Here is a 23660-nt window from a genome sequence, read left to right as displayed (position 1 = left end):
GATGATGCCACAGAAAGTAAAGTGTAAATTAGATAGCAATCAAAATGCCAACATTACCTGTAGTCACCACTAGATTTCCTCTGAAAGCCATGGGGACCAGGGTCTCCCACCACAGAAACTGTTACAACTTCAAATCCAACACTATATTGCCTAGCAGTAAAAAAGAACAAATTATTGCTGTTATTAAGTCGTCTCAAACACATACCCAAAATAACTATACCTAAAGTGCAGATGGACCATTAAATCAAGTACATGCTTCTAAAGCTTCAGTAGGAGGAAACAACACTCTGAGACGCATACTATTTTTACTCTTAATTACAGAAAACACCATTTATGTTTTTAAATTGATGCCATAAAGATTAATATTCTATTAAACTTACTTTAGAAGAGACTATTTTTACCACAGGCTCTCAGAGAATAATGTTAAATTTAAATGATAAAATAGTGTACTAGGCAGAAAATGTAGGACAGGAGAGGACCCTGAAATAAGATCTAAATTTACAGAAATAATTAGCATATGGTACACATGGCATTCCAAATCAGTAGGGAAAGGATTACTTATGTAGGTGGTGATAAGGTGACAAAAGCTTAGAAAACAAATTGTTAAACTGTATTTCACACCAAATATAAAATACATTCCATATGGACTTAAAAAAATAATGTGAAAAGTAAAACCATAAAAGAACTAGAAGAAAATACAGTAAAAATTTATTTGATATTAGGGTGACAGTTCCTGCCCACAGCAAAATAAACCAAAAGAAACAGATCTGATTATAAAGAAAAATTTTTTTCTATGTGAGAAAAAAAATTAATCTGGGAAAAATACCTGCAAATATGTGAAGGAGTTAATACCTTTACATACGTACCCTTATTCACGCTTACAATTAAGAAAAACGTTAACACATATATACGGAATTAAAAAAAAAAAATGTCATGAAGAACCTAGGGGCAAAACGGGAATGAAGACGCAGACCTACTTGAGAATGGACTTGAGGATATGGGGAGGGGGAAGGGTGGGCTGTGACAAGGCGAAAGAGAGGCATGGACGTGTATACACTACCAAACGTAAGGTAGATAGATAGTGGGAAGCAGCCGCAGAGCACAGGGAGATCAGCTCGGTGCTTTGTGACCGCCTGGAGGGGTGGGATGGGGAGGGTTGGAGGGAGGGAGATGCATGAGGGAAGGGATGTGGGAACAGATGTATATGTATGACTGATTCACTTTGTTATAAAGCAGAAACTAATTAAAAAAATAAATAAATAAACTTTAAAAAAAAAAAAAAAAAAAAGAAAAACGTGACGAGTCCAACAGAAAAATGGTCAAAAGACATGAATAAATATATGAATAAAGGAAAAAATACACATCGTCAATAAACATTTTTCCATATTCAAGCTACATGGTAATGAAATACAAAAGGGCAATTAGGTACCTTATTTCACTTATCAAACTGGTAAAGGCCTTTAAAATGATGTGGAAAAATAGCTTAGTCTTATCTAAAGGATTATTAGCTTCTTTCGAAATAGTCTGTAATTACAGGAAGGCAAAATTAAGCCTAGTTTTATTTAGAAGCTAGTACTATTTTTATTTGTATTCTCTGTATTTTTTAAACCTTTTAAAATTGTGAAATATAACACAGTGCACATAAAACAAATAGACAGCTTAACAAATAATTCATAAAGTGAACAAACACCTGGGTTACCCCCACCTCAGTCAACAAAACCCTCTCAGCACCGCCAAAGTCCCTGTGTGCTCCCTTCTGATCACCGCCTCTGTCCCCCAGAGCTAACTTGCCTGGTGATCACTTTCCTGCTTTGTCTATAGTCTGACTACCTAAGTGTGCATCCTTCAGCAACAGTTTAGTTTTACCTGTTCTTGACTTCATACAAGTGGAAGTCAAGAACAAGTAAACAGTCACATATCCTGTTATGTGGCTTCTGTCGCTCAGCCTTGCTCCCAAGACTTACCCATGCTGTGGGGAGCTGTAATTTATTTTCATTGTTATGGCGGACTCTATTACTGTATGACTGTTTTATAATCTTAAATGCCACTGATGAACACTGGCTTTTCTAATTTTTGGCTCTTACACAATTTATTGGCCATTTGGATTATTTCTCTTATGACATGCCTATTCAAGTTTTTGTTTATTTTTATTTTCTAAAAACTGCAGACTTGGGACTTCCCTGGTGGTCCAATGGTAGAGAATCCACCTTACAATGCAGGGGACACGGGTTTGATCCCTGGTCAGGGAACTAAGATTCCCACAGGCTGCGGGGCAACTAAGGCCACATGCCACAACTACTGAGCTCGTGCGCCTCAACTAGAGAGCCTGCGTGCTGCAAACCACAGAGCCCATGTGCCCTGGAGCCTGCGCGCCACAACTAGAGAAGAGAAAACCTGCATGCCACAACTACAGAGAAGCCCATGCGCCGCAACGAAAGATCCCACATGCCTCAACGAAGATCCCGTGTGCCGCAACTAAGACCCGACATAGCCAAAAAAAACCCCAAAAAACAAAAAAACTGCAGACTTTTTTCTTACTAATGTAGGATATTTACAAATCTTTTTATGTGCTCTTTGTGTCTTAAGTCTTTCCTTATCCTGAGGTTCTTATCTCCTGTATTAGTAATCCACCTGGAATTGATTTTTAGATTGGATGTGAGACATGGGTCTAATCACCTTTTTGGTATGGGGATATTAATTATTCTAGCACCATTATTGAATGGTGCCCTTTCCTCACTCCTCTTTAATCATAAATTAAGTGTCCACACATATATATTTTTTAAAACCCTATTCTGTTCCACTAAACTCATTTTTAATATAACATGATTAATTTAAGAAAGTTATTTATCACAAACCTTGGTCCTCTTAGCTCGATCAGTAGTGGCCCAGTCTTCTCTATATGGAATTGGTAAATGGGGTTATTTTTGTGAGTCTCTTGGAAATTTCCACATCCTCCGGCACTCTGACCACTCCACTTTCCATTAATCTAATAAAACAAAGCTTTTGTATTAACAAAACTTCACATTCTGTAATTCTACTTTAAAGACAAAATTCCTTTGCATCTTTAAAAAAAAAAAAGAAAAAAAGCAATTCTCCACTGTGGCTGCATCCTCTCTCTCCAGGCTTTATTGCCACAGGCAGCCAGCATCCCTCTCCAAGTCAGCCCGGCTACTTTGCTACTCTCAGCCCTGTCTCCAACTCTCAGCCTTCAAGTCTGCCCTGCCAAGAATTCTCCCTAAAATCCTCTTCCACACGTCCAGACCGCCCTGCAGAGTCAATCTCAAATTCTGCTTAAGGCCTTCCCTACTGACCAAGGTTTGTATTAGTCTTCTTTCTCTGAATTAATTTTTTCCCACAGAATCACTTAACGGTGCTCACTGAAGAGCTTGTATTCCAACCCAGACTGCAGACTATTTACATTTCCCTTGTAGTCCTGTCAAGTCCCAGAATGTTTTACTTTGTAAGAAATTGTTAAACATGAAAAAAAAAATGAGAAAAGGAGAAAAAGGAAAGGGAATTCTAAGATTTCAATGAGATTATGACCCAGAGAAAAAAATTCTCTTACCTGCTTTGATACGGTATATGGTGAAGGAATCTTTGAAAAAGTAAAGCTGCATGCTGAGTATACCTAGAGTAAAAAAAAAAAAAAAAATTATTATAGTGATAAAATTTATGCTTATAAAAACACTGAAGTGATGAAAGAATGTTTTGGAAGACTAAGAAATTAGTTGGCATATATAATAGTCCTGATTCTGTAGGCAGCCTGGCATCAGGGCAGGAATAAACAACTGCGGGTTGGGCAGCTAAGGCTCTGTCTGCTGCTAACTGTATGACTCAGGACATACCACAATCTCCCTAGGCCTTGGCTTCTGCATGTGAAGAATGAAGGGGTGAAAGCAGCTCCCAAAGTCCCTTTTGTCACTAAAAATCTACTCAAATTGAGCTTCTTGACTGATCTACCACAAACAAATCTATGCAGAACAAAATTACAATGACCTTCCCAGCTACCTGAGAGCCATGTTTATAGGCAATCGATTTCCTTTCACTAAGTTCAAGCTCTTCTTTTTTAATTCAATAAAAGTATTATGTAGACTAAAGGAACTTTTATTGCTCTGTGAATTTATTAGTCCAACATACCAAATTACCTCAGGACTAAACTACTACTCTTAAAACTAAAATGTTCAAAATGTTATTCAAAATAAAAATTTTACTATTCAAAAGCATTATTTTCTGCATGAAGCATCATCATAATACTGAATTGTTATACAGATAAACACACACTCAACAATATACAGATCAATCTTTATAAATAAACCTTTTTTGTAGATAATCCCACTTACAAAGCAGAGACGTTATGTACTTTCTATTATTGTTCTGTCGTGTTGGTTTACTTACCCGGACTGTGTAATGGATTGTGTTCTGTTTTTCATACTGAGAAACCACTAATGTAAAGGTATGGGTCCCAGGTGTGGTTAGCTTTATCTTAGTCAAATAATGAGGGCTGTTAATTCGAATCCCATCAATGTACGGAGGTGGGTCAGCTGCAAATAAACAAGTAGCTTTACAGAAGACAGGACTTTATTTTCTTTAGTTTTATGGTTGATGTAGGAAAAATAATTAAATGGATGGACATCCCCTTAATTAATTCATCTCTAAAATATATTGTACTAAAGAATTTCAATTTAAAACTTTACAATTAAGCAATTTAAAACTTTAAAATGAAATAGTTTCTAATAAGTAAAAAGAGATCTTTGGGAATATATCCAATGAGGTATATGATAATCCCTGCTATTTGCCCTATGTTTTATTTTTCTCTCCTGGTAGAAGATTTTAAAATCAAGATTAACTTTTTTTCTTTTAAGGAAATTTTTAAAAAAGATACAAAGAAGTAAACATATATATATGTTTATACATATATATATATATAAACATATATATATAAAAGTAAACATATATATGTTTATATATATAAACATATATCTATTTCCCACCACTCAGAATTAAATTAACATATTTTTTGTCACACTAGCTTCTTTATAAAACAAAGTTCCTTTTAACCACCACCCTTAATATTCCATTCCACTCTGATGGACTTGATGGGCATCCTTTCAGACTTTCTCTCTCTCTCTCTCACACACACACACACACACGAGCATGTATCTAAAAAAACAGACAGTATATGTCTTACCTTTCATTTTTCACTCAAGTTTTGAGATCCATGTTGATCTACATAGATAGTTTATTCCTTTTAAATCCATGTGTACAGTATTGTATGTCATCATATGAATAGGACATACTTTACCTATACTCCCCCATCTAGTTATTCAGACAATGTGGAGATTTGGATTATTTCCAATATTTTGCTATCCCACACAATGCTGCCTGTCATATTCTTTCACAGTCTCATGAATTAAGGCTGATACAATAAAATCATTTCATGCATGTCAATTAAGTCATTTAAGATCAATGCTATATCACTGAGGTTATTTAGGAACGCTGAATATTTATAATGTAATTTGTAGAAAAAATTTTAGTATCTCAAACAGGTAATAAGTCTCTCAAGCTTAGAGGTGGTGCGATCTAGTGTGAAGGGGAAAAGAATGGGCACGTCTGTGGTCCTGAAAGGTGTGACCTACGTCTCAGTTTACTCTCCTGTCAGATGGAGAACAGTCTGATTTACCTCAGAGTATTGTGATGAAAATAAAACTAGAAACCAGAAAGTATCCTGAAATGGCAAAGTCACTACGTGTAAGAGAGGAAGCATTGTTTTTTAAAAAATCCAAGTACAAAGAGTAACAAGGTGTTTGAAATTCAAAAGCCATGTAACATGTTAATGCTAGGAATATACTCACAAAATTGGTGCTTTTTTGGTTATATAATGACCAACATGAAAAATGGAAAATTTAGCTAGTTTAACTTGACATTTATCATTGGACCTACTGTGTGCCATGCACATCCCAGAAAACCTTGGGATACCCTCAATGCAGCATAATGGGGAAGAAGGCCATGTTTTCCTATGATCAAGCAAAACGAAACTGGACAAAACCACTTTTGATCCCATCTCCCCCATCAGTGCCCATTTCTCTGCACAGCCTTTTTTTTTTTTTTTTGTGCGGTACGCGGGCCTCTCACCGCCGCAGGCTCCCCGGCCGCGGAACACAGGCTCCGGACGTGCAGGCCCAGCGGCCATGGCCCACAGGCCCAGCTGCTCCGCGGTACGCGGGATCCTCCCAGACCGGGGCACTAACCCGCAGCCCCCGCATTGGCAGGCGGACCCCCAACCACTGCGCCACCCGGGAAGCCCTGCACAGCCTTCTTGAAAGAATGGTCAGTGATTGCTTCCTTACCTCAGGCCCTCCTCAATCCACTCCACCTGGGCTTCCAGCCCACCTCTTGCCAACTCTGTTCTTGTCAAGGCCAACGATGCTGCCAGGGCGCTAGGTCTCTTCTCTAGCCTAATCTCACTGGACCTCAGAAACAGCAATGGGTGGAGCTGTCCACTCTTTCCTGCATGGAGTATTTTCTTCCCTTGGGTTATGTGAAACCTTACTCTGTCTCGTCAGGTACTCTGTTCAAATTCTTCTGTGGTAACTTGCCCTCTGCTCAACCGTAAGATGCAAGAGTCCAAGGGCCAGGTGCTGGGTGTTTGTCTCTGAACCTACAACTCTCTCTGTAGGTGATTTATATACAGTCCTACCTTCAAATGCCTTCCTTATCCCGACTCCTCCGTCTGTACCTGCGGCCCTACCCTTGTCCCAGAATTCTGCTCAAAACCCCAACTGCCTACTTGGCACCTTCACTTGGAGAGCTAACAGGGACTTCAAATTTAACAAAACCAAAAATTAACTTTTGATTTTACTCCACAACAATTCTGCTCCCTCCCCTGCTCCCACCAACATTTACACCTCAGTCAATGTTACACCTTTCTATGGCTCAAGCCCAAAACACAGGAATCATCCTTGACTCCTCTTTGACCACACATTAACCCAAGTCCTGACAACCCTAACCAAACCCAAATCTGTCCACTCCCCATCTCCACTTCAGCACCCTCAGTTCAAAGCACCGTCACTTCTCACATAAATAAAATCACCTAACTGGGTTCTCTGCTTCCATTTTTTGTCCCCTCCAATATATTCTACAAAGAATTTTCTTAAAAAAAAATCAGATAATGCCATTTTCCTGATTAAGACCCCCCAAAGACTTCCCATCGCACTTAGAGCAAAATCCAAACCCTTTCCTGGGCTGATAGACCTCCTGTGATCTAAGCCTGCAAACCTCTGACCATTTCTGTGATACCACACTGCCCAGGCCTCCTGGCCTTTCTTCTGTTCCCAGAAAACACCTATCTTTCCCTCCTTTTAGGGTCCTTGCACTTGCTGTTCCCTCTGCTTATAATGCCTTTACCTCTACTTCTAATGCTTTTTCCTCTACTTCTTTGCATGACTGACTCCTGTTCGTGATTCGGAGATCCTCTTATCTCTTCTCAAAGAGGCCTTCCATGGCCACCCAACCAAAGTAACCAGTGTGACCCTATGCATTTCTTTACAAATATGTGTCACTATCAGGTCTTTTTTTTCTTATTGTTTGTCTCCCAAACTAGAATATCAACTAACAGCTCCTATCATGAAGTGATAAAATTTTTTTTTTTTAATGTGAAAGCAAAATGGTCTCAACACAGTATGTTAACGCCTTAGGGAAAGATTTACTTTGCCTGGCAGGAAGGTTATCACAGAGAAAATAACATAAACTGGGTCTTAACCACATTCATTACACAGAATAGGGTAAAAGAAATATGTGGGCAGAGGGCAGATAGAAGAGATTCTCGGCAGAAGAAACCGTGTGAAAACAGGGGCAACAACAGCATGGTGTGTTCAGGAGAAGCCAGACCCACTGTGAAATGCTGGGGCATGAGATAAAGGGGGACAGGGACAACGAGGTGAAGGCCGGAATATAAAAGGCCTTAGACATCAACCTGAAGGGCTTGGATTTTATCCAAGAGTCCATGGAAAACCACAGAATTTTTGATCAGGGAAAAAAGATAGGATTTAAATTTTAGAAATAAAGCTCTGACAGCAATGTGCAAGACTGTAGAAATCCCAAATTCCAGAGGTCTCTAAATTAAAAATAAATCAAAACAAAACACACAAGTAGCATAAATACCTACCCATCTGTTTTAAGTAGTTTCTATTAGTCTATCAGTATAATTATTAATTTCTGCATATTATCTACATAAAATTTGTCATTTTCAAATTAATCACACAAATAGAATTTTAATGTTTGTTTGAATGTCTGTTTACTAAACATACCTGGGTAATAAACTTTTTTCCCATCAGTCTTGTATACAACCATTGTGATAAATTCTCGATTATTTGCAAAATCATCCTAAAAGCACAAAGAATCCAATATGGTTAGGAAAATGGGCTCAAAATGCTCCTGTGTGTGTGTGTGTTTGTGTATGGAGGTGGGGAGGGGAGGGGAAGGAGATTATTTCTATGTTTAAGAGCATTTCTATTTAGTGTTATTAAAAAATGTCATTTTTCTGAATTAAATTGTCATTTCAATAGATGACCATATTGTATGAAGCAAGATACTAAAAAAACCACTCTAAAGCCATTAAAATTATGGTTACCCTTTATAAAATCAGGTGCAATGAATCAACATTTCCAAACCCTCTTTAGCATATTTTTATGTTAATATTGTTAAGCTCTAAGCATATAGAATCAACACTAAAACCCTCTCTAGCATATTTTATGTTAATATTGTTAAGCTCTAAGCATATAGAATCAACACTAAAACCCTCTCTAGAAAGCATAAACTCCCTCATATTTTTCTTCATAGATGATTTTTGAACGAGATTTTAAGTGTATAATTATAAATGACCAATTTCCTTTGAGGAAAATATGCATTTATCTAAGTAAACACTATTTTCAAGCCACCTATATAAATGAAACAGGCTGGTGATCAAGTTACATATCTTGCTCACAATGGTCTAATTATATTTAAAAGAATTTCTGTATGGGATATAAGAAGGGTATCAGTACCTTGTCTGTTATGTGCCTACTAAGCAAAACCCAAACCGCAGCGCCCCCTTGTGGACACTGCACCTCCAACTTGTACTGGGGATTGTTGGCCAAGCTATAGGCATCTTTCACAGGTCCTTGCTTAGCATCCCAAGTGCTAAAGGACAAAATCAACAAAGAAAGTAGTAATTAAATTTCTCATAGAGCTAAACTGAAATTCTATTTTTGTTTTGTGTTTCAAATACAATTAGGTTATCGGGTTTTCCTGTTTTTTAAATTTTTGGCATAACCAAGAAGCCTATAAAGAGAATAACTATTACACAATAGTCATCTGTGGGCATGACAAAAAGAGAGAATACTAGTCTTCCCAAATAATTTCATTTTAAATGAAAAAAGGGAGACTACTATAAAGTATATTCTGAAATGTGCAAAAAAAGTTACCTGTGAATACATGTTGATTCTTTAAAAAGACTTGGATTCCAACTCAAATAAATCACATCATAATATTGGCAGAGATCATCCCATGAGATCCAAAATATTCCTGAAAATCAGATGTCTTTGTTAGTCTAAAAAAAAATCTTAATGACTTGTCAGTTAAGTACATTTCACACTGTTAAAGCATGTTATTTATTTAAAGATCAAATATTATTAAATTAAAAAGATATTTACCATTGTCTATTTTCTGAGCTGTTCGAGGATCAAAGTTTAAACACTTTTGCAACTCTGGGGTCCAGTTTTTTACATCGTTTTCGCTATATCTTCCTTTCCAACGTAAATGACTCCAAGGATTTTTCAGTTGGATAAATCGCAGACCCTATTTAAAAAACCAGGAGATAACGAAGTTGCAAAACAGTTTTACCATATTTTTATTAGTTATATCATTCTCCAAGCGAGGATGCAATTTGAATACTTATCCATTCTTTTCCCTACAAATAAATTTGAAATTACTATCCTTTAATCGATACTTCCCCAAATCCCATATCTGATCAAAAACTATAAATGGCTACCTATCCCTAGAGCTATGCTGTCCATATGTAGCCACTAATCACACGTGATTAGTTATATTATAATTAAGTTGGGACTTCCCCGGCAGTCCAGTGGTTAAGAATCTGAGTTCTCAATGCAGGGGGCACAAATTTGATCCCCGGCTGGGGAACTAAGATCCCTCATGCCTCATGGCGCAGCCAAAAAAAGAAAAAAAAAATTGGTATCATTTAATTCAGTTTACAAATCAGTTCCTTAGTCACAGTAGCCACATTTCAAGAGTTCGAGAACCAAGTGTACTAATGCGTCGCACAGCACAGACACAGAACACTGCCATCATCACAGGAGGTTCTACTGGGCTGCCCTGCCTTAGAGAATCGAGTCCTTCTTCTCACAACCCCACAAATGATCCTTATTCAATTTCACCTCTAAATGCTTTTGCTCATACTGCTCCTGTTTCTGGAAGGCGCTCTCTGATCCCTTTTAACTACTCTTCTTTTCAGATCCTCTTTAGCTTCGTTCTCCACTGTCTCTCAGTGAACACTGAAGCAATGAAAAGAACACGAACTCTGGAGTCATAATGAAATGGGACCAAATTCCAGCTCTACTATTTAGCAGCTTTAGGGGCTTTGGTTGGTCATTACTCTCTCTGAGCTGTTGTGAAGATTAAATGGAGTAACATATGCAAAGTTTCTAGCACTTAGCAACTTCCTTCTCATTTTAATTACTACCTCTCCTTTAAAGTTCACAGTGCTAACAAGCTGTATTACGTTAGTTTACAACAAATAATATCCTATCTTATATCGTTTCCTACTTGTGCAAATGCAGGAGTCTTGTCTCCCCAGTGTGACTATAAACTCCTTGAAATGGTAACACTGTTATCCTTTTTCAGATGTGTTCCACATCTGTGTTCCACTGAGTTTATGGAACACAGTATGCGCTCAGTAAATACTGGGCATGTCTACAGAGTTGATTACATTAATTCAGAAAAACAAAAGAGCCTGTAAATCCAAAAGATTTGTCTTATTTCAAGGAGTCAACTTAGAAAACTGTGCTCTTTTTCTAATGATGTCACAAATCAAACTATTTGGAAGACATTTGAAAAAAAAAACATTCCTTTGCTATTTCAAATGTGCCAAATCATGGCCTGGGGAAGATGTGGTTTCTGGACGTAAGCCAGACTAATTACTCTCAGGCCATATTCCCTAGAATCTCATTAATACAATTTCTGTTCTCAATCTCTTCTACACCACTTGTGCCTCACCCTGCCCCCGCCAGACATCAGCCAACAAACACTGAACTCTTAACTCCTTTCTTTTCATAAAACCTATTTCTACATGAGCAGGAAATCTCCTTATTTCAGGACTCTATCACTTCTTAACGGAAGGAGTACACATATAAAGGAGAGGAAATTGCTGCTAAGCTTTTCAGAGGCAGGTCCCAGGTATCACTGACATTCAAGGGCACTTTTGGTTGGAATGTAAATTGGGTCCAGCCATTATGAAAACAGTATGGAGATTCCTCAAGAAATTAAAAATAGAACTGTCATATGATCAAGTAATTTCACTTCTGGGTATCTGTCCACAGAAAACAAAAACACTAATCCAAAAAAGACATACCCACACCAATGTTCACCGCATCATCATATACAAGAGCCAAGATATGGAAACAACCTACGTGTCCATTGATGGATGAATGGATAAAGAAATTTGGTATACATATATACAGTGGAATGTTAGCCATAAAAAAGAATGAATTCTTGCCATTTGCAACTACATGGATGGACCTAAAGGGTATTATGCTAAGTGCAATGTTAGAGAAAGATAAATACCACATGTCTTCACTTATGTGTGGAATCTAAAAAACAAAACAAATGAACAAACAACAAAACAGAAACAGACTCATAGATACAGAGAAAAAACAGGCGGTTGCCAGAAGGGAATGGGCTGAGGGGGATGAGTAAAATAAGCGAGGGAGATTAAGAGGCAGAAACTTCCAGCTACAAAATAAGTGAGTCATGGGGATGAAATGTTCAGCACTGGGAATACAGTCAGTAATACTGTAATAACTTTGTATGGTGACAGATGGTGACTTATTGTGGTGATTATTTTATAACACGTAGAAATATCACATCACTATGCTGTGCACCTGGATCTAATGCAGTATTGTACATCTATCATACCTCAATTTAAAATAAAAAATAAAATGTATAAAAAAATAAAAAACAAGCAGCCTTAATCATTACAGAATAACTGACACATGGGATTGATACTGTGTAAACAATGTTAACTGATTTTTAACAAGGCTATTATTTGAAATGTTTACTGAAATTTAACAACTTTTTAATATTTTGTTTTCAAGTCAAACCACAGATACCTATTTTTCTCTTAAATATGTTGTTTTTCTAGTTTCCCTTGAACAATCATAATAGTCTTATTACTTGAAGTAAATGATACATCTTTACCGAAATTTTCCTCATATTCAAGCTTACTTTCATATTGACTGCTTCATTATCTAAATTTAAATCTCTTGCCAGACACATTCATTAACACCTATCTCAAAGGATGTTCTAACAATAAAATTGTTACTAAATAATAGCAACTGTTATTCCCAATGTTTTAATTGGTGTTTGTGGCAAACTACATTCCTGAAACAAACACAAACCTCTCAGCTTATTCAATTCCACATAAATTTTTATATTTTTTGCTTTATGTAGTCAATATTTATGCCACTTTAAAAGGAAGAGACAATTCTACACAGAATGTTTGGAGGCACCACAATGGGGGCAGATTTAGAAAGCTTGGAGACTATAAATTTTTTTTTTTTTTTTTTTTGCGAAAGAGAGGCATGGACATATATACAGTACCAAACGTAAGGTAGATAGATAGTGGGAAGCAGCCGCATAGCACAGGGAGATCAGCTCGGTGCTTTGTGACCGCCTGGAGGGGTGGGATAGGGAGGGTGGGAGGGAGGGAGACGCAAGAGGGAAGGGATGTGGGAACAGATGTATATGTATGACTGATTCACTTTGTTATAAAGCAGAAACTAATAAAAAAATACTCAAATTTAAAAAAAATAAAATAAAATAAAAGGAAGAGATAATTCTACACAGAATGTTTGGAGGCACCACAATGGGGGCAGATTTAGAAAGCTTGGAGACTATAATTTTTTTTTTTTTTTTTGCGGTACACGGGCCTCCCACCATCATAGCCTCTCCCGTTGTGGAGCACAGGCTCCGGATGTGCAGGCCCAGCGGCCATGGCTCACCGGCCCAGCCGCTCCACGGCATGTGGGATCTTCCCCGACCAGGGCACGATCCCGCGTCCCCTGCACCGGCAGGCGGACTCTCAACCACTGCGCCACCAGGGAAGCCCAAGACTATAAATTTTTAAATGTTGCAGCAGGTCCCAATTGTCTTTGTAATTCATACAGTTCCATGTGCCACATAAGAAAATCAGACTAATTAATACACAGTAGTACTCTGTTCTTGCTGATTAATCACTACTTCTTTCTATAAGTTTAAACAGAAGAAACTGGAATACACTGCTAGTTAAACTTTCCAGTAACTAGACAGCTTAGTTTCTATACCATCAAGGAAAAAGAGTCCTTCCTTAATAATTTTTGTATCTTCTAATCCATAGAACAGATCTATTTTTCAGTGAAAAATAACTAATCAATAACATGAGAAGTAATGAAGTCAACCATGCCAACACCCACACACAGAAAAAGGGTCTGAAAAAAGCCTCATAGCATGCAAGGGCTGTTAGGAAAACACCTGCAAACCCACGGGCATGTTTCCTATTCATAGGTATCCTCTTATTTTTCGTCCGTGCACAGCTCTTCACTGAATGTCTACTATGCGCTATAGCCTGACACTGCGATTCACCCCCAATGCCAACAGACAGCCCAGAACGTTGAGGGACATGTTTGCACTTCGACCCTGCTACTTTTATGGGGAAAAAAAAGAGGCATACAATGTTCCTGTTCTGTCATCAATATCTGTGCTGCTACTGTCATTACATTTCCCATCTTTTTATTCATAATTTCCAATGGTAGAGGTCAAGCTGTTTAATGTACTAGGTGGAATGATTTTAAAACTTGGCCTAAACCTTGATTTGTCAGTATTTAAAAGGCTCATGCATCACTTGGAGTCCTTGCAGTGTCTTACTAGCACACAAGAAAAACAAGGGAAACAAATGTAAGGCAAAACCTTGAACTCTCTGATGTCCAACACGGCGTATGCGTGTGTGGGAACCAGGCCCCACCTCTCGCCTTCAGCTTCAGTCATCACTCCAGTGGATGCGGTGATGAGGACGTCCCCTTTGTGAAACCTGGAATGGACCCAACAGACCAATGATCAAAGGAAAACACATCTGTACTCTCAGATCACACCATCTTTCCTTTAGCCTCATGGTTTACATGAAAATCTCCACAAAGTGGACAACTTTTCTAGAATGGGCTATTCCCAACAGCCCCCAGAGAACTTGTAACAAGTACATTTCTATTTTACAGCAAATCAGAAAAACTATCACATTTCTTTCTTTTCCCTCCCAGTTTTAGACAACTTAATTCTCAGGCAGAAACCTATCAATGAAGGCAAATAAATGCTACATTTTCAAATGATTTACAAATAAAGGTGAAGATGTGAAATACCAAATGTATTTTTCCCAAAGCCACGTCCTTTATCAAATCAGTGAGATTTCTGGTTTCAGTACTGAATGTGTATTATTGTACAGTTTTCCAGTTCTTCATGTGGATTATCCATTTAAGGCTTAAGCTATCTTCCTCTTTATGTTCTCACCCTTCTCTCTTCCCACCTTCCCTCAAATTGGTAAGTATTCAGGAAGTACAAAATTACATATTCTAGATTCAAATGTTTGGATTATCTACCATCTGGATTAACTGTTAAGTGTCAGTGAGGATGACTGAGGGCTGGCTGGAGCGAGTGCATAAAGTGAAGTCTATTTTAAAAACACAACTTCCCTAATAACTGAAAATGACAGCCTCTGCAATATCCATTCTAAATAAGACATGAAGTTTTTATTTTTTTTAACTTTTTAATAGATTTATTTATTTTTTATTTATTTTTAGCTGCGTTGGGTCTTTGTTGCTGCGTGCAGGGTTTTTCTAATTGCGGTGAGCGGGGGCTACCCTTGGTTGCGGTGTGTGGGCTTCTCATTGCGGTGGCTTTTCTTTTGCGGAGCACGGGCTCTAGGCGTGCGGGCTTCAGTAGTTGTGGCTTGTGGGCTCTAGAGCGCAGGCTCAGTAGTTGTGGCGCATGGGCTTAGTTACTCTGAGGCATGTGGGATATTCCCGGACCAGGGCTCGAACCCGTGCCCCCTGCATTGGCAGGCAGATTCTTAACCACTGCACCTCCAGGGAAGTCCCAACATCAAGTTTCTAAATAGCCTCTTTTAGTACAAAAGACAGAGACAGAGAAATGTTTACCTTTGATAAAGCATTCGGAAAGAATTATCCTTACTGAAAGTCTGGCTGTCTGAATGCATGGCGATCCTTTCTGGTATCCATCCAGTCAGTGCGTGAAGATCAATATTCTGCAACATAAACACAGGACTGTCAACGTGGTTTTCAAGCTCATAAATAAATCCCCAGGGTAGCTATTAAATCTCATTGATCTGATATGATGATTCTGATAGAAATAAATCAGAAGGTAGTTAAGTTGTTCTCTACCAGTAATAAACCTCTTATTTAACTCAAATTCCTACCTGGATTTAAGCACAAGCCTCTCTTCTTACAATCTGTGCTGCTCTTCCTGAATTCAAAGAATTGTTTTACTGATAAATATGATGAAAACTCAAAACATTTAACAGAAAAACCTGCTTTGATGATGATGATGACAGTCACTCACCATTTACTGAGTTTTTACAATATGACAGTCACCTTTCCTAACATTTTACATATATGCTCATTCCTTCTCTCTTTAAGCGGACTGGGTAAATCAACAGGCAATGGATTAGAAAGCTAAACTAAAAATATTTGAAGGACAGAGCAACTGAGCATGGAGGCTGGGAAGAAATTTTAACATCCTATTACTTTTAACTATGAACTATACATTCTTTGACTAGCATTATAAGAACCAGAAGGATGAAGGAGGCTGGGTACTAGGCAAGGATACTAACCAGGTATGAATAATGGGTGATTTGCATATATTACTTCATTTAATCTTTACAGTTCTTGAGAGGTGAGTATTATCCTCATATCACAGACAAGCAAAGAGGCTAAGAAAGGGTAAATACCTTTCTAAGGCAACAGGCTGATTAGTGTTACAATTCAAAGTCATGCTAGTCTGAATAATTTCTGGCATAAGGCCGGTGGTTTACAACTAAAGGACACTGGCACATACCTTGATTTTACAGGTTAAGTTGTGTTAAGGTTGGGAAAAACTAACTCCAAACTCCTTGAACCTGAATTTACAAATCAAAAAAATATACAAGGATGACAATATGATATATCCCTTTGATCTTCAGAGGCTTCTCTGGAAAGGTACACTGTATTTAACTGGCCATATAACCCATCAGAACAGTAGACACATACACTTTAGGCTTTCCCGAACACCCAATCTATACAATGTGCAAATAACCTTACAAAAGAAAATATGTACTCCCATGATAAAGTGATTGATCAACATTTTTCAGGGGTTGATAATGTTTTCATTTAAACCAAATATATCATCTATAATCTTTCAAACTTAAAATAGTCATATCAGATAGCAAAAGTCTGTGCCTGGATCATCTTATTACTTACTGAATTGGATCCTGGGAAATCATATCCTCCCATGACTTTCATGTATGCTTTTTCTATGAGAGAAACCCATAATTCACTTTTGTTGTTAGAATAAGAACAGAGTAATTCTCCCTTATGATCCACAGGTAACTGGTCATCAATTATCACCTGGAGAAAGAGAACATTAATTTCCTTAGGTGGTACAAAATATCTTAAAATCCTTCCTATCAAAAAACCTCCACACCTTTCATACTGATAAAATAAAAGGCATGCTATGCCTATTGTTAAGGTAATGATAGTTTCATATTTCTAGAATCTGATCAATTATAAAATGTTTTGTGATGTCTTTCTTCAGGTTGACAAGTTCATCTCCCTGTCAGGTATTAACTTGGAGCCAATTGGTTGGTTAAATGTTATGGATCCACCAGCAAAATTGTTAGAAATTCTAGAAATGTATACTATATCTAAAATAATTACAAAAGGGCTTCTCACTATTAAGCTAAATAACAATATTAACCTAAACCTGCAGAAAGATTCATGCTGTGTTTAGTTATAAAATATTATGGCTAAAAAATACATTTAAATAGTACAGAAATATAGAAGTAATCACCACAAAGATACGGCTTCTAATTCACATTATAGTGATTTGGGAAACAAGAGGGTAAGAAGAATTTTGATCTAATATTAACAGAAGAACTATGCAACTGAATTTTGAAAGATTCTTTAAACAAGAGGTTATCTTAAAATTATAGTTCAGAAAAACCACATCCACAATCATTTTGTTTAGTTTTTAAGAAATCAGCTAGAGCAGTGGTTCTGAAAGGGTGTTCTCAGACAACAGTATCAGCAGCATCATCGCCTAGGAACCCATCAGATATTCAAATTCTGGCCTCCTCCGCAGACCTACTGAATCAGACACTTCAGGGATGGGGCCCAGCAATCTTTTTTAACAAGCTCTCCAGGTGATCCTGTGCACAATACAGTCTGATTATCATTCAACTACAGAGCAACTTCTCAGCTTCTCACACGGGAATCACTAGGGGATCTTGTTTAAATGCATATTCTGATTCAGCAGGTCCAGGATGAGGCCTAAATTCTGCGATTCTAACAAATTCCCAGGTGATGCTAATGTTGATCCCTGGACTTCCATGAGTCGACAGGAGCTAGAGAATCCTAACAACACAAGGCCCTTACAACATGGTTCGGAATCCTTAAAGAAATTAAAGATGTGAAATTTATTTATTTATTTATTTATTTTTGGCTGCGTTGGGTCTCCATTGTTGTGCGTGGGCTTTCTCTAGTTGCAGCGAGCGGAGGCTACTCTTGTTGCGGTGCATGGGCTTCTCATCGCTGTGGCTCCTCTTGTTGTGGAGCACAGGCTCTAGGCACGCGGGCTTCAGTAGTTGTGGCACACGGGTTCAGTAGTTGTGGCTTGCGGGCTCTAAAGCACAGGCTCAGTAGTTGTGGCACAGGGGCCCAGGTGCTCCACAGCATGTGGGATCTTCCCGGACCAGGGATCGAACCTGTGTCCCCTGCACTGGCAGGTGGATTCTTAATCACTGCGCCACCAGGGAAGTCCCAAGATGTGCAATTAAAAACTATGTATATATTTCACAAAGGAAAACAATATTAAAGGTATCTTACATCTCAATTTATGACTATACACTTAAATTGTTCTGACCTAACAGACTTAGTATGTCTGATATCCTTTTAATCAAAAAGATAATTAACAACCATCAGATTTAAATTCATTTTAAGCATTAGCAATCATTAGCTCAATGTCACTTCTGGGAACTTTCTGTAAATTTTCCCAAACCCATTTTTTTAAAAGACTTTATGCTTGTCATGATTTTTATTTTTAATTACTACTGATGATCTTATTGTAGAAATATGTATAATATCACAGAGTCAAAATCAACTAAACTGACTTTTAAAATGTTTATACAAATAACATTTCTTAATGATTCTACTCAAGAGCCAAAGGTGGGGAAGAGAGAAGGGGCTGATATGGGAGAAACATTCACCTTTCTAGGGACACCATTGAGGTGAAGTTTTACCATATACTTTCCACATGGGTTGTACTCTGGCTCACCATCCTTATTCTGAGGGTAAATTATGCTTTAATAAGGAAAAGAAAGAGTGAAATACCAACATTAATTTTCAATATAAACTACTATGCAGAATATTACATTTTATTTAAACATATGCTATTGTCTTAGAGATTTTATAAAAATAAACATAAGAATATTTGTCTATAATAGGCCTGTAACAGAAAAAGAATTTTACCCTAGTCAAAGTGCTTATTCAATATAAATAAATGAAGAAAATATCTTATGCAATCATACAGAGCATACATTTTACAATATTCTGAAAAATGCTCAGTTTTTCATTATACACTATAATAAATTTTCTATTAAGTGGATATATTTTAAGCCAGTTAAAATAATCTACTTTTGTCCCCAAGACATAAAGAGAAGACCATTTCAGTTAACCACAACTAAGGAAATTATAACTCTGACAGAGATAAAGTTAGCAGAACTCTGATAAAGTACACAAAATTATCTAGTAAGAAACCTGTAGAAACTATCAGTATCAATTTTCTTTCACAAACTGAACATTATTTACTTACACGGTCTGTTTAACCAATGGCAAACGGCTTGAAACTAAGGTCTGTATCTAATTCATCTTTGTACTTTCAGGACTTAACAAAAACCACTCGGGAAGAGTTGTACAAAAAAATTATAATGCTTAATTTTTACAATGAATAATTTTAAGGTAATAAAACTTTTTTTTTTTTTTTTTTTTTTTGTGGTACACGGGCCTCTCACCGTTGTGGCCTCTCCCATTGCGCAGCACAGGCTCCGGACCCACAGGCTCAGCGGCCATGGCTCACGGGCCCAGCTGCTCCGCAGCATGTGGGATCTTCCCGGACCGGGGCACAAACCTGTGTCCCCTGCATCGGCAGGCGGACTCTCAACCACTGCGCCACCAGGGAAGCCCGGTAATAAAACTTTTAAAAATTGAAAGAAAAAGTATTTCCCAGTACCATTTCAGTACATTCTAAAGCAGTTTTAGCCAACAAAAATGTTATTTTATATTTCATACGTTATATTTTAAAGTCTTATTTAACCCAATATATCAAAAACGTTATGATTTCAATAAATAATAAATATAAAAATTTGAGATATTTCCCAAGAGACATTTTTTGCCGCTAAGTTTTCAAAATCTGATCCATTTTACACTTATAGCCTATCTGAATTCAGACTAGCCCATTTTAAGTATGTAATATCCACATATGGCTTATGGCTACTACACAGTACAGTACAATTATAAATATAATATGATTTTAATTTGACCAATTTCATTTATTTCAAAACATATTTATTTCATTTATATTATTCTAACTATATGTGCATATGTTCTTAGACTGTCTTAACAAATCTTTCCATACTCACAAACCATCTGCTTGACACACAAGGGCCATAATATTCTAAGTGATATGCCCTCCTCACTTTCTGTGCAGATAAAGCCCAAGCTTTTAATTTCTAGTTAAGAGACAATCTTATGAAAAGGGCTAAAGGGACAAATATAAAATTTTACCTGGTAATCAACTTCTTATTAAATCGTCTTTCATAAGCTGCACTGATAGCCAGTGATGCCACAAACGAACAATCTGATACTATTGTCTGTTAATAAGAATTTATTAATACATTCATTTATTCATGCAATTTCAACATTACCGCAATATTTAAGCATGGCATCTAGAGCCTAACTTTTTACACTAAATATCTTGACTGTTGCTTGAACAGGAAAATAATAAATAGAAATGCCATAGCACCAACTAACACATGTTTTGTTCCAACAAGTCCTAGGAAAAACAAAGTATTTCAATTAAGTTAATTTAGAATAATTAAATATGGATAAAAAGCATACTCAACTGAATCACACTCTTTTTAATGACAAAAAATTATGGGCATTTTAAAAAAGTTGGTTTACTATAATATGACCAATTAAAATGAATATGCACATCAAAAGATTTGAATCAGAGTATTTCAGGACCATTATTTTTATACTCGTGTGGAAAACATCTGTGACTTCAATGCTCAAATGTCATTAATAAACTTTACAATGAAGTCACAGAGTTGTTCTACCACTGAAGTGTTTTAAATAAGCCCAATACCTTTCTATCTTTCCTATCTATTCTCTTACCAAAGGTGAAATTCAGATTCTCAACTTTCTCATCCACAAGCATGTATCAATAAATAGGATGTATATAAAAATCTGTAATTGTTCAACAGTTATCACATCTCAGTATGTCTAAGTCAAAGTATGCAGGATGAATAATTTTTCCAATTATACTAATGCATCTAAATATATAATAAAAAACTAAGAAAAAACGGCAAATGCATATTAAAATTACTTTAAAATGTTGGCTTTTCATATAAACTAATACAAAGTAAAAGTTTACCTGCTTTATGCTGAAACTAGACACAGTGTAAATCATTGTAGGATTGTTGGTGAGGTCTTCTGGTCGAACCCATTTAGAAAATGTAGCTTTTTGTTTAGGTGATAATGGTAGCTTGCCACATCGATCACTGAGGTGATAACAAAAATTAAATAATAATGATAAAATTAATCTTAAAAGATGACTCAAGAGCAAAATTAAATTTCCTAAGAATTTTTTTTGGTACAGTGATCACAGCTAAACTATATAATCCTAAAAAGCCCTCTGGTCAAATCTGGCTCTTTACATTTAACCTTGAATCCAATCTGATTATCCTCTTCAATTAAAAAAAATGTACATAGATAACTGAAAACAGAAGAGCAACCTAAACTCTTTTATATTTATTTTAAGAATATACTTTAAGAGCTTAATTTAGCATGGTTATATTCAAGAAATTCAGTTTCAGTAAAATGGAGCCATTAACAACAATACAATCTGATTCATTCAAAAGGACCGAGGAAGCTACAGATCTTTATGCTGGCTCTTGACAAACTCTTCTCTGTAAGGCTAATAATGAGAGCATCTAATTACTGAGTAATAAACATGTGCCAGGCATCACACAAAAGTATTTTACATACATAATTCATTTAATCTTCAAAACAATTCTATTAAAGCAAATTTTCTGAAAAAAGCTTTAAGTGATTAAATAACTTGCAATGTCGAAGAGCTAAGAAGTAGAAGAAAGGGTATGTGAATCCAGGTCCCTGGTGCCAAATCCACCATCTTACCCATTACCCTCTACTCACACTGTGTAAGGAATATACTGTGTAATATTTCTGCAAAATTGACGTACAGCACAAAATTTTAAAAATCTACCTTTCTTCAAACTGCCTCTAGAGCAAAGGGTAACAAATCTTTGGGTTTCAAAAGATTTCTGGGATAATATAAGTTGTATGATATGCAAACTGAAAAAATATAACTTTTTTTTGAGTCTGTTGATAGACATTAGGAGAAAGAGAGTTTTGTGGTCAGATGGGATCTGAAAACTCCTCGTTAAAGTATTGGTTTTTCTCATTGGAAGGACATCTCTAAACCTTTAATAAGCCAATGTTTACTGGAACTCTCTTAGAGCAGAATATGGTATATAACACTTCTCAAACGTTTTTGATGATCATCTCATACATCTCATAGAGCCAGTGGTGTTCTAGGCAACATTTTGGTACCTGTGTAATATCAGGACCTGACTAAACAGACAGTGAGCTGGGTGAATTGAGAAGAATTTAAAGACAGCTATCATAAAACTTTTAGGAGAAAAAATAAGGCTGAGTCAAATCTAACCTGCCATATAAACCAGAATTCAGTAAATCCAAGACTCCTAAGTATCTGTTCTCTCAAGTCACCACTAAATCAACAAATTCAATGCTTATTTCTTAGAACTTTAAAAATATTTTATAAATATAATGTTTATTATAATACATGAGCAGAAAAGAAAAAAATTTAGTCACCCAATCTTTCTAACCAAAGATTCATACACTGGGGAGCTTTTAGCCATCAGTCTGCTATCTCTGAATTTTAAAATGTTTACTGTTACTTTTTCTTCTGATTATTCTTACTGTAAAATAATCCAGAAAACAAGAAAGGAAAAATCTTGCCAGTTAGAGCATTTAATTTTACTTGATTTTTCTTAAAATTTAATTAACTCAGTAAGTATTCACTGAGCACCTGCCACATGCCAGACACTGTGCAGGCACACGTTCTCTGTCCTCATGCAGCTTATGGTCCCGTGTGGGGGACAAGCACAGAGCAAGGGGTCACACACACAATGTAAAATCCCAACTCTGACAAGTGCCATGCCTAAATTAAGGGAGTTGGTACAGTTATATTTTTCTGTTTCCATTACATTGTAAGCATTTTCCCACATTACTTAATTTCTTGAAAACTTGATTGTTCATGATTGTACAAAATTCTTCTTAGGGACATTCTGTTGTATGAGCACTAATAATATGATTTATCTCAATCTGTTACACAAAGACTAGAAGTTTATATCTCTACTTCGATATAACCATTTAAGAGCATTCTAGAATAACTGATTCACATTTTCATAATTATAATATTGATGAGTATCTTTTATATAAATATTCGACTAGATCTGTAAATATTTTTTAGAATTGGTTTCTTGAACTGAAATCACTGGGCACAGGGGTATAAACATTTTTAAAGTATGTGAAATGTATAGCCAAATTATGTAATATAACTTAGTATTTAACACAATAATTATGTTCTAATAGTTAATCCTTATTATATAGTGCTTGCTACAGAACAAGCACCATTGTAAGTGCTTTATATTTTATTAACTCATTTAACCATCACAGTAACACCATGAGGTGGATTCTATTATTACTTTAAAATCTGAGACAGATTAAAAAACTTGCAGTGTCACACAGGATATGACGCTGGAGAGCGTGGGT

At 36.5% G+C, this 23660-nt stretch overlaps 1 protein-coding gene across 2 annotated transcripts in view; it reads right to left on the bottom strand.

Annotated features, from left to right (window-relative positions):
- CAPN7 (calpain 7) overlaps window positions 1-23660 on the bottom strand; it is a 38970-nt gene that overhangs the window by 1949 nt on the left and 13361 nt on the right. The window contains exons 7-20 of one of the 2 annotated variants that reach the window (XM_081234684.1): window positions 21217-21343; window positions 20349-20434; window positions 18773-18866; window positions 16770-16916; window positions 15453-15559; window positions 14215-14335; window positions 9690-9834; window positions 9462-9561; window positions 9042-9177; window positions 8307-8382; window positions 4396-4541; window positions 3566-3628; window positions 2856-2986; window positions 58-150 (exon numbers count right to left, since the gene is read on the bottom strand). In XM_081234684.1, coding sequence (XP_081090810.1) covers window positions 58-150; window positions 2856-2986; window positions 3566-3628; window positions 4396-4541; window positions 8307-8382; window positions 9042-9177; window positions 9462-9561; window positions 9690-9834; window positions 14215-14335; window positions 15453-15559; window positions 16770-16916; window positions 18773-18866; window positions 20349-20434; window positions 21217-21343 — 1572 coding nt within the window. The remainder of the gene's footprint in view (window positions 1-57; window positions 151-2855; window positions 2987-3565; window positions 3629-4395; window positions 4542-8306; window positions 8383-9041; window positions 9178-9461; window positions 9562-9689; window positions 9835-14214; window positions 14336-15452; window positions 15560-16769; window positions 16917-18772; window positions 18867-20348; window positions 20435-21216; window positions 21344-23660) is intronic. The other variant, XM_081234685.1, reaches the window with a different exon arrangement.

Source organism: Mesoplodon bidens (assembly GCF_964165515.1).
Source record: "Mesoplodon bidens genome assembly, chromosome: 5".
NCBI lineage: Eukaryota > Metazoa > Chordata > Mammalia > Artiodactyla > Ziphiidae > Mesoplodon > Mesoplodon bidens.
This window is presented reverse-complemented; position numbering and strand designations above follow the sequence as displayed.